Genomic DNA, 18,092 nt, shown 5'->3' with positions numbered 1-18,092 from the left:
TGTCCAGTCCCGTCAGAATTTTATATGTTTCTATGAGAGTCCCTCTCATTCTTCTAAATTCCAGTGATTATAAGCCTAGCCGATCCAGTCTCTCCTCATATGTCAGTCCTGTCATCCTGGGAATCAGTCTGGTGAACCTTCGCTGCACTCCCTCAATAGCAAGCACATCCTTCCTCAGATTAGGAGACCAAAACTGCACACTATACTCAAGGTGTGGTCTTTCCAAGGCCCTGTACAACTGCAGCAAGACCTCCCTGCTCCTATACTCAAATCCTCTCGCTATGAAGGCCAGCATGCCATTTGCCTTCTTTACTGCCTGCTGTACCTGCATACCTACTTTCAATGTCTGATGTACCATAACACCTTGTTGCACCTCCCCTTTTCCTAAACTGTAACCATTCAGATAATAATCTGCCTTCCTGTTTTTGCCAGCAAAGTGGATAACCTCACATTTATCCACATTATACTGCATCTGCCATGCATTTGCCCACTCACATAACCTGTCCAAGTCACCCTGCAGCCTCTTAGCATCCTTCTCGCAGCTCGCACTGCCACCCAGTTTAGTGTCATCTGCAAACTTGGAGATATTACATTCAATTCCTTTGTCTAAATCATTAATGTATATTGTAAATAGCTGGGGCCCCAGCACTGAACCCTGCGGCACCCCACGAGTCACTGCCTGCCATTCTGAAAAGGAAATAGAATACAAGAGCAGGGAGGTTATGCTTAAATTGTATAATACTCTGGTTCATCATCATTGGAATCGAGGAAGACTTGCTTCCACTCTAAAAATGAGTCCTTAGGTGACTGAACAGTCCAAGACGAGAACTACAGTCCCTGTCACAGGTGGGACAGACAGTTGTTGAGGGAAAAGATGGGTTGGACAGGTTTGCCGTACACTCCTTCTACTGCCTGTGCTTGATTTCTGCATGCTCTCGGCGATGAGACTCGAGGTGCTCAGCGCTCTCCGGGATGCACTTTCTCCACTTAGGGCGATCTTTGGCTAGGGACTCCCAGGTGTCAGTGGGGATGTTGCACTTTATCATGAATTCTGGTTAGGCCACAGCTGAAGTACTGCGTGCATTTCTGGTCACCGTGTTATACGAAGGATGTGATTGATCACGAGAGGGTGTAGAGGAGATTTATTAGGATGCTGTCTGAAATGGAGAATCTTAGTTATGAAGACAGATTGGATAGGCTGGGTTCATTCTCATTGGAACAGAGGAGGTTGAGAGGAGACCTCTTTGAGATGTACAAAATTTTGAGGGCCTGGATACAGTGGATAGCAAGGGCCTATTTCCATTGGTGGAGTGGTCTATGATAAGGAGTCATAGTTTTAAGGTAGTTGATGGAAGGTTCAGAGGGGATTTGAAGTGGGGTTTCTTCATGCAGAGGGTTGTGGGGGTCTGGAACTCACTGCCTGGAAGGGTGGTGGATACAGAAAGCCTCACCACTTTTAAAAGGTGCTTGGATGGGCACTTAAAGTGTTGTTACCTGCAAGGTTACGGACCTAGAGCTGGTAATTGGGATTAGACTGGATAATCTCTTGTTGGCTGGCGCAGATATAATGGTAAGTACTGCAGGGAATCGAATATGGCCGGGGTGTTCTCCTGGACTAGTTTTGATCGCCTGGATGGGTCGGAGAGGAATTTTCCCAGATTTTCTTTCCCCCAATTGGCCTGGGTTTTTATCTGTTTTTTTTGCCTCTCCCAGGAGATCACATGGCTCCGGTTGGGGTGGAATGTAGAATGTTTTAGTATAAGGGGTTTCGCAGTTGTGTGAGGCAGACTGGTTGGGCTGGGTGCTCTTTACCTTTCCGCCATTGTTCATAGGTTTATATGTAACCTTCAGGGCTGCTGACCGAGGGCCGTGTGGCTCTTTGTCAGCCGGCGCGGACACGATGGGCCGAAATGAACATAAGAACATAAGAACATAAGAATTAGGAACAGGAGTAGGCCATATAGCCCCTCGAGCCTGCTCCGCCATTCAAAAAGATCATGGCTGATCTGGCCGTGGACTCAGCTCCACTTACCCGCCTGCTCCCCATAACCCTTAATTCCCTTATTGGTTTAAAATCTATCTATCTGTGACTTGAATACATTCAATGAGCTAGCCTCAACTGCTTCCTTGGGCAGAGAATTCCACAGATTCACAACCCTCTGGGAGAAGAAATTCCTTCTCAACTCGGTTTTAAATTGGCTCCCCCGTATTTTGAGGCTGTGCCCCCTAGTTCTAGTCTCCCCGACCAGTGGAAACAACCTCTCTGCCTCTATCTTGTCTATCCCTTTCATTATTTTAAATGTTTCTATAAGATCACCCCTCATCCTTCTGAACTCCAACGAGTAAAGACCCAGTCTACTCAATCTATCATCATAAGGTAACCCCCTCATCTCCAGAATCAGCCTAGTGAATCGTCTCTGTACCCACTCCAAAGCCAGGATATCCTTCCTGAAGTAAGGTGACTAAAACTGTACGCAGTACTCCAGGTGCGGCCTCACCAATACCCTATACAGTTGCAGAAAGACCTCCCTGCTTTTGTACTCCATCCCTCTCGCAATGAAGGCCAACATTCCATTCGCTTTCCTGATTACCTGCTGCACCTGCAAACTAACTTTTTGGGATTCATGCACAAGGACCCCCAGGTCCCTCTGCACCGCAGCATGTTGTAATTTCTCCCCATTCAAATAGTATTCCCTTTTTTTGTTTTTTTTCCCAAGGTGGATGACCTCACACTTTCCGACATTGTACTCCATCTGCCAAACCTTAGCCCATTCGCTTAACCTATCTAAATCACTTTGCAGCCTCTCTGTGTCCTCTACACAAACCGCTTTCCCACTAATCTTTGTGTCATCTGCAAATTTTGTTACACTACATTCTGTCCCCTCTTCCAGGTCATTTATGTATATTATAAACAATTGTGGTCCCAGCACCGATCCCTGTGGCACACCACTAACCACCGATTTCCAACCCGAAAAGGACCCATTTATCCCGACTCTCTGCTTTCTGTTAGCCAGCCAATTCTCTCTCCATGCTAATACATTTCCACTGACCCCGCGTACCTTTATCTTCTGCAGTAACCTTTTGTGTGGCACCTTATCGAATGCCTTTTGAAAATCTAAATACACCACATCCATCGGTACACCTCTATCCACCATGCTCGTTATATCCTCAAAGAATTCCAGTAAATTAGTTAAACATGATTTCCCCTTCATGAATCCATGCTGCGTCTGCTTGATTGCACTATTCCTATCTAGATGTCCCGCTATTTCTTCCTTAATGATAGTTTCAAGCATTTTCCCCACTACAGATGTTAAACTAACCGGCCTATAGTTACCTGCCTTTTGTCTGCCCCCTTTTTTAAACAGAGGCATTACATTCGCTCCTTGTGCGCTATAAATTTCGATGTTTTATGTTTCTATATCCCATATATAGTACACGCATATCCTTTCTGTTGTGTATCTGTAAAGCATGCACTCCCATGTTCCGCCACCAGGGAGTGCATCCCCTGAAGTTCCAAGGGATCCCAGCATCCCTTGGGAGCACTGTAAAAAACCGGCCCCAAAAGCCTGTTCCTCACTGTGGAGTGTCTTAATAAAGACTGAGGTCACTGTTACTTTAACCTCCCAGTGTGCAGTCTCATCTGTGTCAGGAATACAATACTATACATGCAGTAATACCTTTATGTACAGTTCATTCTTTCTTTATTTCATTTTTTCTTTGAAACATAAAAATATAGCAAATAGGTGCAGGAGTAGGCCATTCGGCCCTTCGAGCCTGCACCACCATTCAATAAGATCATGGCTGATCATTCACCTCAGTACCTCTTTCCAGCTTTCTCTCCATACTCCTTGATCCCTTTAGCCGTAAGGGCCACATCTAACTCCCTCTTGAATTTCTCCAATGAAATGGCATCAACAACTCTCTGCGATAGGGAATTCCACAAGTTAACAACTCTCTGAGTGAAGAAGTTTCTCCTCATCTCAGTCCTAAATGGCTTACCCCTCATCCTTAGACTATGTCCCCTGGTTCTGGACTTCCCCAACATCGGGAACATTCTTCCTGCATCTAACCTGTCCAGTCCTGTCAAAATTTTATATGTTTCTATGAGATCCCTCCTCATCCTTCTAAACTCCAGTGAATACAGACCTAGTCGATCCAGTCTCTCCTTATATGTCAGGCCTCCCATCCCGGCAATCAGTCTGGTGAACCTGCGCTGAACTCCCTCAATAGCAAGAACATCCTTCCTCAGATTAGGATAACAAAACTGAACTGTTGATGCCAGTTCATTTGATATATTTAAGAGGGAGTTAGATATGGCCCTTACGGCTAAAAAGATCAAGGGGTATGGAGAGAAAGCAGGAAAGGGGTACTGAGGGAATGATCAGCCATGATCTTATAGAATGGTGGTGCAGGCTCTAAGGGCCGAATGGCCGACTCCTGCACCTATTTTCTATGTTTCTATGTTACAATATTCCAGGTGAGGCCTCACTAAGTCCCTGTACAACTGCAGTAAGACATCCCTGCTCCGATACTCAAATCCCCTAGCCATGAAGGTCAACATACCACTTGCCTTCTTCACTGCCTGTTCTTTCAATGACTAATGTACCATGACACCCAAGTCTCGTTGCACCTCCCCTTTTTCTAATCTGCCACCATTCAGATAATATTCTGCCTTTGTGTTTTTGTCACCAAAGTGGATAACCTCACATTTATCCACATTATACTGCATCTGCCATGCGTTTGCCCACTCACCTCACCTTTCAAGTCACCCTGCAGCCTTTTGCCATCATCCTCACAGCCCACACTGCCACCCAGCTTAGCGTCATCTGAAAACTTGGAGATATTACACTTCGGTCGGATTCAGGTGAATTTATAATGGGGAACAAAGTAATGGCTGACCAATTGAGCAAATACTTTGGTTCTGTCTTCACGAAGCAAGACACAAATAACCTTCCCCGAAGTACTATCGGACCGAGGGTCTAGTGAGAAAGAGAAACTGAAGGATATCCTTATAAGGCGGGAAATTGTGTTCGGGAAATTGATGGGATTGAAGGCCGCTAAATCTCCGGGGCCTGATCGTCTGCATCCCAGAGTACTTAAGGAAGTGGCACTAGAAATAGTGGATGCATTGGTTTTCATTTTCCAACAGTCTATCGACTCAGGATCAGTTCCTATGGACTGGAGGGTAGCTAATGTAACACCACTTTTTAAAAAGGGAGGGAGAGAGAAAATGGGTAATTATCGACCAGTTAGCCTGACATCAGTAGTGGGGAAAATGTTGGAATCAATTATTAAGGATGAAATAACAGCGCATTTGGAAGCAGTGACAGGATCGGTCCAAGAGAGCATGGATTTATGAAGGGGAAATCATGCTTGACAAATCTTCTGGAATTTTTTGAGGATGTAACTAGTAGAGTGGACAAGGGAGAACCAGTGGAGGTGGTGTATTTAGACTTGCAAAAGGCTTTTGACAAGGTCCCACACAAGAGACTGGTGTGCAAAATCAAAGCACATGGTATTGGGGGTAATATACTGACGTGGATAGAGAACTGGTTGACAGACAGGAAGCAGAGAGTCGGGTTAAACGAGTCCTTTTCAGAATGGCAGGCAGTGACTAGTGGGATGCCGCAGGGCTCAGTGCTGGGACCCCAGCTCTTTACAATATACATCAATGATTTGGAAAAAGGAATTGAGTGTAATATCTCCAAGTTTGCAGATGACACTAAACTGGGTGGCGGTGTGAGCTGTGAGGGGGATGCTAAGAGGCTGCAGGGTGACTTAGACAGCTTAGGTGAGTGGGCAAATGCATGGCAGATGCAGTATAATGTGGATAAATGTGAGGTTATCCACTTTGGGGGCAAAAGCGCAAAGACAGAATATTATCTGAATGGCGGCAGATTAGGAAAAGGGGAGGTGCAACGAGACCTGGGTGTCATGGTTCATCAGTCATTGAAAGTTGGCATGCAGGTACAGCAGGCGGTAAAGAAGGCAAATGGTATGTTGGCCTTCACAGCTAGGGGATTTGAGTATAGGAGTAGGGAGGTCTTGCTGCAGTTGTACAGGGCCTTGGTGAGGTCTCACCTGGAATATTGTGTTCAGTTTTGATCTCCTAATCTGAGGAAGGACGTTCTTGCTATTGAGGGAGTGCAGCGAAGGTTCACCAGACTGATTCCCGGGATGGCTGGACTGACATATAAGGAGAGACTGGATCAACTGGGCCTTCATACATTGGAGTTTAGAAGGATGAGAGGGGATCCCCTAGAAACATACAAGGTTCTGACGGTGCGGGGCAGGTTAGATGCAGGAAGAATGTTCCCGATGTTAGGGAAGTCCAGAACCAGGGGACACAGTCTTAGGATAAGGGGTAGGCCATTTAGGACTGAGATGAGGAGAAACTTCTTTACTCAGAGAGTTGTTAACCTGTGGATTCCCTACCTCAGAGAGTTGGTGATGCCAGTTCATTGGGTATATTCAAGAGGGAGTTAGATATGGCTCTTACGGCTAAGGAGATCAAGGAGTATCGAGAGAAAGCGGGAAAGGGATACTGAGGGAATGATCAGCCATGATCTTATTGAATGGCGGTGCAAGCTCGAAGGGCCGAATGGCCTACTCCTGCGCCTCTTTTCCATGTTTCTATGTTCCCTCATCCAAATTCCCTCATCCAAATCATTAATCATTTCTTTCTTTCTTTCTTTCTCAGAATCAGCCAGTCTTTAACGTGGTTGAATCGGATAAAATATGATGGTACACTACCCAAGTCCTTTCAATGGGGAAGGGTGGGAGGACGAGGAGAGAGTAAACTATATTGTTGAAATTGTACGCCTTTAAGCAGCACTAATACTATGGTGCCTGTGGCTGATGATGTTCTGTGGTGAGGCAGTGGGAATAAACACTGCTTATATTTTCATATTTTTCAATGCAGACCTACAGAAGGGCCAGAAAAGAGGCTGCTGCAATCCTAATTGTATCCCACCAAGTAATGATACAGTTAGACCCCACTACCACACAGTGTGCAGCCAATCACCTTGAGTGCTGCCAAGCTATTTACATTCTGAAAGTAAAAGGCTATTTGGAAGCAGAGCTCTGAATCAATCCAATCCTGTTTGCTTGTGGGGTTTCTAGTGGACACACCGTTTAAGACTATGCGACATTTGTTCTATGGGCATCACTTCGCTAAACGAGAGGGCAAGAGATAACTCCATTGTTTAATGATACAATTATCATTACTCCACTGATTATGATCTAATCTGTATAAATTATCTTTTTTTTTTAAATCTGACTTCCAGGAATAATGACACTGATACTGTTTTTCATGTGTCAGCTATCCAGCTGTGTCCCTGTAACATTTCCTCTGCCCACCTTTGGCTCGTTTGCCATGAAGGAGTTCCGAGTAGAGCGCTTTCTTTGGGAGTCTCGTGTCTGGCACGCAAACAAGGACACCCTCAAAGCCTCCCTGATAAAGTGCAACATCCCCACCGACACCTGGGAGTTCCTGGCCAAAGATCGCTCTAAGTGGAGGAAGTGCATCCGGGAGGGCGCTGAGCACCTCGAGTCTCGTCGCCGAGAGCGTGCAGAAATCAAGCGCAGGCAGCGAAAGGAGTGTGCGGCAAACCTGTCCCACCCACCCTTTCCTCCAACCACTGTCTGTCCCATCTGTGACAGGGACTGTGGTTCTCGTATTGGACTGTTCAGCCACCTAAGGACTCATTTTTAGAATGGAAGCCAGTCTTCCTCGATTCCGAGGGACTGCCTATGATGATGATGATGCCCAGGTGTCCCGCTAACCTTTCTGCTGCGGACTCTCATTTCAGTCAGCTGTGGCTCAGTGGGTAGCACTCTCTCGCCTCTGAGTCAGAAAGTTGTGGGTTCACATCCCACTCCAGAGACTTGAGCACAAAAAAATAATCTAGGCTGACACTCCAGTGCAGTGCTGTGATGTAGGAGGTGCCGTCTTTCAGAGGAGATGTTAAACCGAGGCCCCGCCTGCTCTCTCAGGTGCATGTAAAAGATCCCGTGGCCACTATTTTGAAAAAGATCAGAGGAGTTATCCCTGTTGTCCTGGCCGATATTTATCCCTCAATCAACGTAACCAAAAAATGGATTATCTGGTCATTATCACATTGCTGTTTGTGGGAGCTTGCTGTGCACAAATTGGCTGCTGCGTTTCCCACATTACAACAGGACTACACTCCAAAAGTACTTAATTGGCTATAAGGCACTTTGAGACGTCCGGTGGTTGTGAAAGGTGCTATATAACTCCAAGACTTTCTTTTGGTTTGTTTTCAAAAATACGGGAGATAGATAAATGCTATCTCGGAATAAAGCCTGAAAATAAAACGGGTGTCAAAACTGAGGGATCCATGACAGCCTGCATTCTGATAACACACGACGTGTGGAAGTACCGCATTTATTTACTTGAGGTAAGCTGGAAGGATCGACAGTTAAAATGGCCAGCAGGAAAGGGTAGGGGGAACCATAATATTACACCAGGGCAAAGGATAAGTCTGAGCCAGGGTGGTTTAGATCAGATTGACAGTGTATTGATTCTAACAAGTCACTCACAGCCCAAAGATAATACATTTAAATCCTTTTGAAAAGCTTTGCTCACAAAAGGATGACTTGTGCCATCAATTAGACCGACAGACTTTACAGCCTGTATTTTCCCTTGTCTATTTTAAAAAACATTGAATCGGGAAGAGGTGGGTAGGGGGGCAGAATGAGATGAGCCAGTTAATTCCGACTGACTCGAACACAGAGCCAGTGCAGCTGCTTTTTATGCAGGGTTATTTCCCGCACTCTTTTGCTACGTGGCTTTTAAAGTCAGTCAGCTGCCCTGCTGGGAGTGGTGTGAAGCGGAGGAGAAAATGTATTCCGCACTCATTCTTTACACCGATTTAACAGGACCCGCCAAAGTGCCTCCTGTTCCGCAGGAGCGCTCAAACCACTGATGAATTACATGTATCCAAATAATCATTTTGATTTTTTTTAGCTTCAACACATTCAAATCATAGCCGCACCATTTACAGGGGAAAACAAAATATTCCTCTGCCATAGTGCGGGGGGGGGGGAGAAATGCTATTTGTGTCATCTCTGCCCAGGGAATCCGTCACCAAACATGTTGCTACCTTTACATTCTCTCCTCCCCAGCCGTTTCTCTGCCTGATTAAACCAAGATCTGGCCATTATCTGAAGAGCAGGGCGAGCATTTTGTTCAAGGAATTAGAAACTTCTAACCCGCGTCCTTTCTATTTTAAAAAAAATCTGGAATGAAAGGCTAATTTTTTTAATTTGTAATTGTCGTTAGAAAAGAAACGACATTATACTTCAATCTGGGGTATGGTAGCCTAGTGGTAGCACCCTTTTCACCAACCACTGTCTGTCCCACCTGCAACAGAGACTGTAATTCCCGTATTGGACTGTTCCGTCACTTTTGGAGTGGAAGCAAGTCTTCCTCGAGTTCGAGGGACTGCCTACGATGATGATCGGTTAAGTTACAGGACGAGTCATCCTGAGGCCAGGACTAATGAGTTCAAAATCCCACCACAGCGGCTGGGGAATTTAAATTCAGTTACTTCAATAAATCTGGAATAAAAAGATAGCATTAATAATGGTGACCGTGAAATTACCGGATTGTCGTAAAAACCAACCTCGCTCACTAATGCCCTTTAGGGAAGGAAATCTGCCACCCTGACCCGGTCTGGCCTATATGTGACTCCAGACCCACAGCCACGGGGTTGATTCTTCGTTGCCCCTCTGAAATGGCCTGGCAGACCGCTCAGTTGTACCAAACCGCTACGACAAAGTTAGCACTGCGGGAGTAATATGGGACTGCAGCAGTTCATGAAGGGTGCTCAAAAACAACAATGCTGGCCTTGCCAGTGACACCCACATGTTGTTAAATGAATTAAAAAAAAATCTCGAATAATAATAACTAAATGACTACAACAACAACTTGCATTTATATAGCGCCTTTAATGTAGTAACGATGTCCCAAGGCACTGCACAGGAGTGTTACCAAACAAAATTTCACCAGTAAAAAAGATGACTAACAATAGAAACTTAGAAAATAGGTGCCGGAATAGGCAATTCAGCCCTTCGAGCCTGCACCACCATTCAATAAGATCATGGCTGATCATTCACCTCAGTCCCCATTCCTGCTTTCTCTCCATACTCCTTGATCCCTTTAGCCGTAAGGGCCACATCTAACTCCCTCTTGAATATATCTAATGAACTGGCCTCATTCTATTCTGAATACTTTTTTTTTTGCTTCTCTGGAAGATACAGATATTTAATCCTTGCTCGTCTGAAAAGATAAACAGCTTGGTTATCTTGCCCTCCTCTTCATGAGGTAGTTTTCAGTCACATGTTTGAACATCGAGTACACTGTTTTAGAAAGGTACAAAAAGAAGAATATCACTTTAGAACTTGCTGGTCTACTGGCTGAGGTACATATTTTTGCCGGACTGGCTGGGTGTTTCCAGCATTTTCTGTGTTCACTATTTTATATTTTTGCTCTGCTAAGGCAGCAACAATGAGTCGGTAAACCGAGGCTCTGTCTGCCCTCTCAGTTGGGCGTAAAAGATCCCAAGGCCTGAAGGCTTACCTGAAGTGAATTGGGGCCGTCTGAATCCAATTCACCTTCAGGTCAACCAAAGTTCTCAAAGTTATACAGCTGGCGAATTTGAGTTCTGTAATGTTCTGGTGTTCGAGGTGAACATATACTGGTCCAGAAAGAAAGACTTGCATTTATATAGAGCCTGTCACAACCTCAGGACAACCCAAAGCACTTTACAGCCAATGAAGTACTTTTGGAGTGTAGTCACTGTTGTAATGAACATCAGAACATAAGAAATAGTAGCAGGAGTAGGCCATTTGGCCCCTCGAGTCTACTCCGCCATTCAATAAAATCATGGCTAATCTGATCATGGACTCAGCTCCACTTCCCTTCCCGCACCCCATAACCCTTTACTCCCTAATGTAGGAAATGCAGCAGCCAATTTGCACAAAGCAAGCTCCCACAAACAGCAATGTGATAATGACCACATAATCTGTTTTTAGTGATGTTGATTGATGAATAAATATTGGCCAGGTCACCGGGGATAATTCCCCTGCTCTTCTTCAAAATAGTGACATGAGATCTTTTACATCCACCTGAGAGAGCTCAGTTTATCGTCTCATCCCAAAGACGGTACCTCCGACAGTGCAGCACTCCCTCAGCACAGCACTGGAGTGTAAGCCAGTGGGTCGAATTAGAGACGCCTGTTCTCCTCTCTCAGGACGACGGCATCATCATATCATAGGCAATCCCTCGAAATCGAGGAAGACGTGCTTCCACTCTAAAAGTGAGTTCTCAGGTGAATGTACAGTCCAATACGGGAATTACAGTCTCTGTCACAGGTGGGACAGACAGTGGTTGAAGGAAAGGGTGGGTGGGGAGTCTGGTTTGCCGCACGATCCTTCCGCTGCCTGCGCTTGGTTTCTGCATGCTCTCGGCGATGAGACTCGAGGTGCTCAGAGCCCTCCTGGATGCACTTCCTCCACTTAGGGCGATCTTTGGCCAGGGACTCCCAGGTGTCGGTGGGGATGTTGCATTTTATCAAGGAGGCTTTGAGGGTGTCCTTGAAACGTTTCCTCTGCCCACCTGGGGCCCGCTTGCCATGTAGGAGTTCCGAGTAGAGCGTTTGCTTTGGGAGTCTTGTGGCAGGCATGTGAACAATGTGGTCCACCCAACGGAACTGGTCGAGTGTGGTCAGTGCTGCGATGCTGGGGATGTTGGCCTGGTCGAGAACACTGATGTTGGTGCGTCTGTCCTCCCAGGGGATTTGAAGGATCTTGCGGAGACAATGCTGGTGGTATTTCTCCAGCGATTTGAGATGTCTACTGTAGATGGTCCATGTCTCTGAGCCATACAGGAGGGCGGGTATCACTACAGCCCTGTAGACCATAAGCTGAGTGTCAGATTTGAGGGCCTGATCCTCGAACACTCTGTTCCTCAGGCAGCCGAAGATTGCGCTAGCGCACTGGATCTCAGGACGACAGCATGCCTGCCCCCTCTCCAACCACTGCACCAGTTGGCGCCACATTGCCAATCTGCTGAGATGCTGCAGTTTGCGTGGCCAATCTCCGTTAGAAATGTGGACTTGGGATTTTATAATGAGAATCTAAAAGTGAGGACAAAATGTATAAGTTGAAAATAGAGACCAAATTATTGGCATGCTCTGATCTAATGATTCCATGCCCTCGAACTCTGTTAATTCTGCCCTCTTGAGCATCTATGATTATAATCGCTCAACCATTGGTAGCGGTACCTTCTGTTGCCTAGGCTCTAAGCTCTGGAACTCCCTGTCTAAATCTCTCCGCCTCTCTACTTCACTTTCCTCCTTCAAGACGCTCGTTAAAACTTACGTCTTTGATCAAGCTTTTGAACATCTACCCGAATATCTCCTTATGTGGCTCGGTGTCAAATGTTTTATCTCATAATACTCCTGTAAAGCGCATTGGGACATTTCACTACGTTAAAGGCGCTATATAAATACGTAGGATTACATTACACAGGATATAGGGTGCAGAAACAGGCCATTCAGCCCAACCAGTTCATGCTGCCGTTTATGCTCCACTCGAGCCTCCTCCCATCTTTCCCCATGTAAATCTATCAGCATAACCCGCTATTGCCTTCCGCCTCATATGCTTGTCTAGCCTCCCCTTAAATGCATTGATACTATTCGCTTCAACCACTCCCTGTGGTAGCAAGTTCCACATTCTCCACTCCTTGGGGAAACAATTTTCTTCGGAATTCCCTATTGGATTTCTTGGTGACTATCTTACATTGATGGCCTCTAGTTACGCTGTTTTCCACAAGTGGAAACATTCTCTCTGTGTCCACTTTATCAAAACCTTTCATAATTTTAAAGACCTCCATTAGGTCACCCCTCACTCAGCCTTCTTTTTTCAAGAGAAAAGAGACCCAGCCTGTTCATCCTTTCCTGATGTGTATACCCTTGCATTTCTGGTGTCATCCTTATAAATCTTCTCTGCACCTTCTCCAGTGCTTCTATGTCCTTGTTATAATATGGTAATCAGAACTGTATGCAATACTTTAAGTATTGTCGAACCAAGGTTCGATACAGGTTTAGCATAACTTCCCTACTTTTCAATTCTATTCCTCTGAAAATAAACCCTACTGCTTGGTTTGACTGTTTATTGACCTGTGTCGCTACTGTTAGTGATTTGTGTATTTGTACTCAGAGATCCCTTTGTTCCTCTACCCCACCTAGACTCGCACCCTCCAAGTATTATATGACCTCCATATTCTTCCTCATTGTTGTTGTCGTTCAACCGAAGACTACATTTCCTTTGTGTGATAATGTAAAAATGGGCATTATTGATCAACGGAAATTAAAATTGGGAGAGAGTTCAAACGGGTGGCTGAATCGATATGCTCAGTTTACGCTATCAGCCAAAGTCATCATTGTGTGCAATGTGTGCACCTATGTTTGCTAGCTAACTAATCAAAGTACATTGAACCCTGCAATAATAAGTGTCATCATAGGCCGTCCTTCGGAATCGAGGAAGATTTGCTTCCACACTAAAAATGAGTTCTCAGGTGACTGAAGAATCCAATGCGGGACCTACAGTCTCTGTCACAGGTGGGGCAGACGGTGGTTGAAGGAACGGGTGGGTGGGGTGCCTGGATTGCGACGTGCTCCTTCCACTGTCTACGCTTGGCTTCAGCTTGCTCTCGACGAAGAGACTCAAGGTGTTCAGCACCTTCCCGGATGCTTTTCCTCCACTTTGGGCGGACTTGGGCCAGGGATTCCTAGGTGTCGGTGGGGATGTTGCACTTTTTGAAGGAGACTTTGAGAGTGTCCTTGAAGCGTTTCCTCTGCCCACTTGGGACTCGCTTGCCGTGTCGGAGCTCCGAGAAAATAATAAGTTTATACTGAAAGTCACATCCTTGTTCTTTACTTCCAGGAATATGAAGAGTTGAACTGATTTTTTAGACGTCACCTACTAAAGGAGAAAAATATCTAAGCCTTTCAGTGTTCAGCACGTTGCTATTCGGAAGAGCAGCCTCTTTCCCACAAGGAATCTGCCCCCATAACCCAATTGGCCAGAAGGACTCCCCCGATCACTGGGAATGCGGAGCTGTCGCGGATGTTGGGCCATCCTGGTGGGATGTGTCATGGTGGAATATTGCCTGATGGTTCCAGTTTACTCAGAGCCCAACCGACCGGACAATCGGCTCCCCTCTCATCGCCGCATGAAACGGAAGTGGGTGTGGAACCAGTTCTTTGTATTGGAGGAACACCGAGGGACGGAACCTCTCTATATTGGCAAGGTAGGTCACTGGGCAAGAGGGGTTACACCTGCCAGTGTGTTAACATCAATTACAGGAAGCAATATTTGCCAGATTGGCTGTGACGTGCCAACTAATGTATGTGTCAGCACTGCATACAGTCGAACATCATTGTTTTAAAGCATTAATTCCCTCTCTAAGCCTCTCCGCCTCTCTACCTCACGCTACTCCTTTAAGATGCTCCTTAAACAACAACAACTTGCATTTATATAATGTCTTTAACGTATAAAATGTCCCAAGGTGCTTCACAGAAGTGTTAAAAGACAGCAAAAAAAATTGACACCGAGCCACATAAGAAGAAATTAGGGCAGATGACCAAAAGCTTGGTCAAGGAGGTAGGTTTTACGGAGCGTCTTGAAGGGGGAAAGAGAGGTAAAGAGGTGCAGAGGTTTAGGGAGGGAGTTCCAGAGCTTAGCAGCAGGGGAGTTACCCCTGGTGTCCTGGCCAATATTTATGCCTCAAACAACATCCAAAATTTACCTCTTTGACCCAGCTTTGACCCACCTGTCCTAATATTACATTATATTACCGAGAATGTACAGCACAGAAACAGGCCATTCGACCCAACTGGCCAAAGCCTGTGTTCCTGCATCACACGAGCCTCCTCCCACCCATCTTCATCTAACCTGTCGTCCATGGCTCAGTGGGTAGCACTCTCACCTGTGAGTCAGAAGGTTGTGGGTTCAAGTCCTGTGAAAACTCTAGGCTGGCACTCCCAGTGCAGTGCTGAAGGAGCGCTGCACTTTCGGAGGTCCTGTCTTTCCGATGAAATGTTAAACCTAGTCCCTGTCTGCCCTCTCAAGTGGACGTGAAAGATCCCATAGCACTATTTCAAGGAAGAGCAGGGAGTTACATAGAAAATAGGTGCAGGAGCAGGCCATTCAGCCCTTTGAGCCTGCACCGCCATTCAATGAGTTCATGGCTGAACATGCAACTTGAGTACCACATTCCTGCTTTCTCGCACTCCCCCTCGCAGCAAGGACTACATCTAACTCCTTTTTGAATATATTTAGTGAATTGGTCTCAACAACTTTCTGTGGTAGAGAATTCCACAGGTTCACCACTCTCTGGTGAAGAAGATTCTCCTCATCTCGGTCCTAAATGGCATACCCCTTATCCTTAGACTGTGACCCCTGGTTCTGGACTTCCCCAACATTGGGAACATTCTTCCTGCATCTAACCTGTCGAAACACGTCAGAATTTTAAATGTTTCTAAGAGATCCCCTCTCATTCTTCTGAACTCCAGTGAATACAAGTCCAGTTGATCCACTCTTTCTTGATAGGTCAGTTCCGCCATCCCGGGAATTAGTCTGGTGAACCTTCGCTGCATTCCCTCAATAGCAAGAATGTCCTTCCTCAAGTTAGGAGACCAAAACTGTACACAATACTCCAGGTGTGGCCTCACCAAGGCACTGTACAACTGTAGTAACACCTATCTGCCCCTGTACTCAAATCCCCTCGCTATGAAGGCCAACATGCCTTTTGCTTTCTTAACCGCCTGCTGTACCTGCATGCCAACCTTCAATGACTGATGTACCATGACACCCAGGTCTCGTTGCACCTCCCCTTTTCCTAATCTGTCACCATTCAGATAATAGTCTGTCTCTCTGTTTTTACCATCAAAGTGGATAACCTCACATGTATCCATATTATACATCATCTGCCATGCATTTGCCCACTCACCTAACCTATCCAAGTCACTCTGCAGCCTCATAGCATCCTCCTCGCAGCTCACACTGCTACCCAACTTTGTGTCATCCTCAAATTTGGAGATACTACATTTAATCCCCTCGTCTAAATCATTAATGTACAATGTAAACAGCCGGGGCCCCAGCACAGAACCTTGCGGTACCCCACTAATCACTACCTGCCATTCTGAAAAGCACCCATTTACTCCTACTCTTTGCTTCCTGTCTGCCAACCAGTTCTCAATCCACGTCAGCACACTACCCCCAATCCCATGTGCTTTAACTTTGCACATTACTCTCTTGTGTGGGACCTTGTCGAAAGCCTTCTAAAAATCCAAATACACCACATCAACTGGTTCTCCCTTGTCCACTCTACTGGAAACATCCTCAAAAAATTCCAGAAGATTTGTCAAGCATGATTTCCCTTTCACAAATCCATGCTGACTTGGACCTATCATGTCACCTCTTTCCAAATGCACTGCTATGACATCCTTAATAATTGATTCCATCATTTTACCCACTACTGAGGTCAGGCTGACCGGTCTATAATTCCCTGTTTTCTCTCTCCCTCCTTTTTTAAAAAGTGGGATTACTTTGACTACCCTCCACTCCATAGGAACTGATCCAGAGTCCATGGAATGTTGGAAAATGACTGTCAATGCATCCACTATTTTCAAGGCCACCTCCTTAAGTACTCTGGGATGCAGACCATCACACCCTGGGGATTTATCGGCCTTCAATCCCATCAATTTCCCCAACACAATTTCCCGACTGATAAGGATTTCCCTCAGTTCCTCCTTCTTACTAAACCCTCTGACCCCTTTTATATCCGGAAGGTTGTTTGTGTCCTCCTCAGTGAATACCGAACCAAAGTACTTGTTCATATGGTCTGCCATTTCTTTGTTCCCCGTTATGACTTCCCCTGATTCTGACTGCAGGGGACCTATGTTTGTCTTTACTAACCTTTTTCTCTTTACATATCGATAGACGCTTTTGCAGTCCGTCTTAATGCTCCCTGCAAGCTTCCTCTCGTACTCTATTTTCCCTGCCCTAATCAAACCCTTTTTCCTCCTCTGCTGAATTCTAAATTTCTCCCAGTCCCCGGGTTCGCTGCTATTTCTGGCCAATTTGTATGCCACTTCCTTGGCTTTAATACTATCTCTGATTTCCCTTGATAGCCACGGTTGAGCCACCTTCCCTTTTTTATTTTTACGCCAGACAGCGATGTACCATTGTTGTAGTTCATCCATGCGGTCTCTAAATGTCTGCCATTGCCCATCCACAGTCAACCCCTTAAGTATCATTCGCCAATCTATCCTAGCCAATTCATGCCTCATACCTTCAAAGTTACCCTTCTTTAAGTTCTGGACCATGGTCTCTGAATTACCTGTTTCATTCTCCATCCTAATGTAGAATTCCATCATATTATGGTCACTCTTCCCCAAGGGGCCTCGCACAACGAGATTGCTAATTAATCCTTTCTCATTACACAACACCCAGTCTAAGATGGCCTCCCCCCTAGTTCCTTGACATATTGGTCTAGAAAACCATCCCTTATGCACTCCAGGAAATCCTCCTCCACCGTATTGCTTCCAGTTTGGTTAGCCCAATCTATATGCATATTAAAGTCACCTACGATAACTGCTGCACCTTTATTGCATGCACCCCTCATTTCCTGTTTGTGCCCTCCCCAACATCACTACTACTTTTTGGAGATCTGTACAGAACTCCCACTAACGTTTTTTGCCGTTTGGTGTTCTGCAGTTCTACCCATATAGATTCCACATCATCCAAGCTAATGTCCTTCCTAATTATTGCATTAATCTCCTCTTTAACCAGCAATGCTACCCCGCCTCCTTTTCCTTTTATTCTATCCTTCCTGAATGTTGAATACCCTTGGATGTTGAGTTCCCAGCCCTGATCATCCTGGAGCCACGTCTCTGTAATCCCAATCACATCATATCTGTTGACATCTATTTGCACAGTTAATTCATCCACCCTATTACGGATGCTCCTTGCATTAAGACACAAAGCCTTCAGGCTTGTTT

At 45.6% G+C, this 18,092-nt stretch overlaps 1 protein-coding gene across 6 annotated transcripts in view; it reads left to right on the top strand.

The window, feature by feature from the left end:
- LOC139277834 (cadherin-7-like) overlaps positions 1 to 18,092 on the top strand; it is a 509,491-nt gene that overhangs the window by 367,992 nt on the left and 123,407 nt on the right. For all 6 annotated transcript variants that reach the window (XM_070896546.1, XM_070896548.1, XM_070896549.1 and 3 more), the window contains one exon: positions 13,972 to 14,338. In XM_070896546.1, the coding sequence (XP_070752647.1) occupies positions 14,138 to 14,338 (201 nt within the window). In that variant the 5' untranslated portion in view covers positions 13,972 to 14,137. The remainder of the gene's footprint in view (positions 1 to 13,971; positions 14,339 to 18,092) is intronic.

Source organism: Pristiophorus japonicus, chromosome 1 (assembly GCF_044704955.1).
Source record: "Pristiophorus japonicus isolate sPriJap1 chromosome 1, sPriJap1.hap1, whole genome shotgun sequence".
NCBI classification, from domain to species: Eukaryota; Metazoa; Chordata; class Chondrichthyes; family Pristiophoridae; genus Pristiophorus; species Pristiophorus japonicus.
Note: the sequence above shows the minus strand (reverse complement) of the source record. Positions and strands in the feature narration are given on the sequence as shown.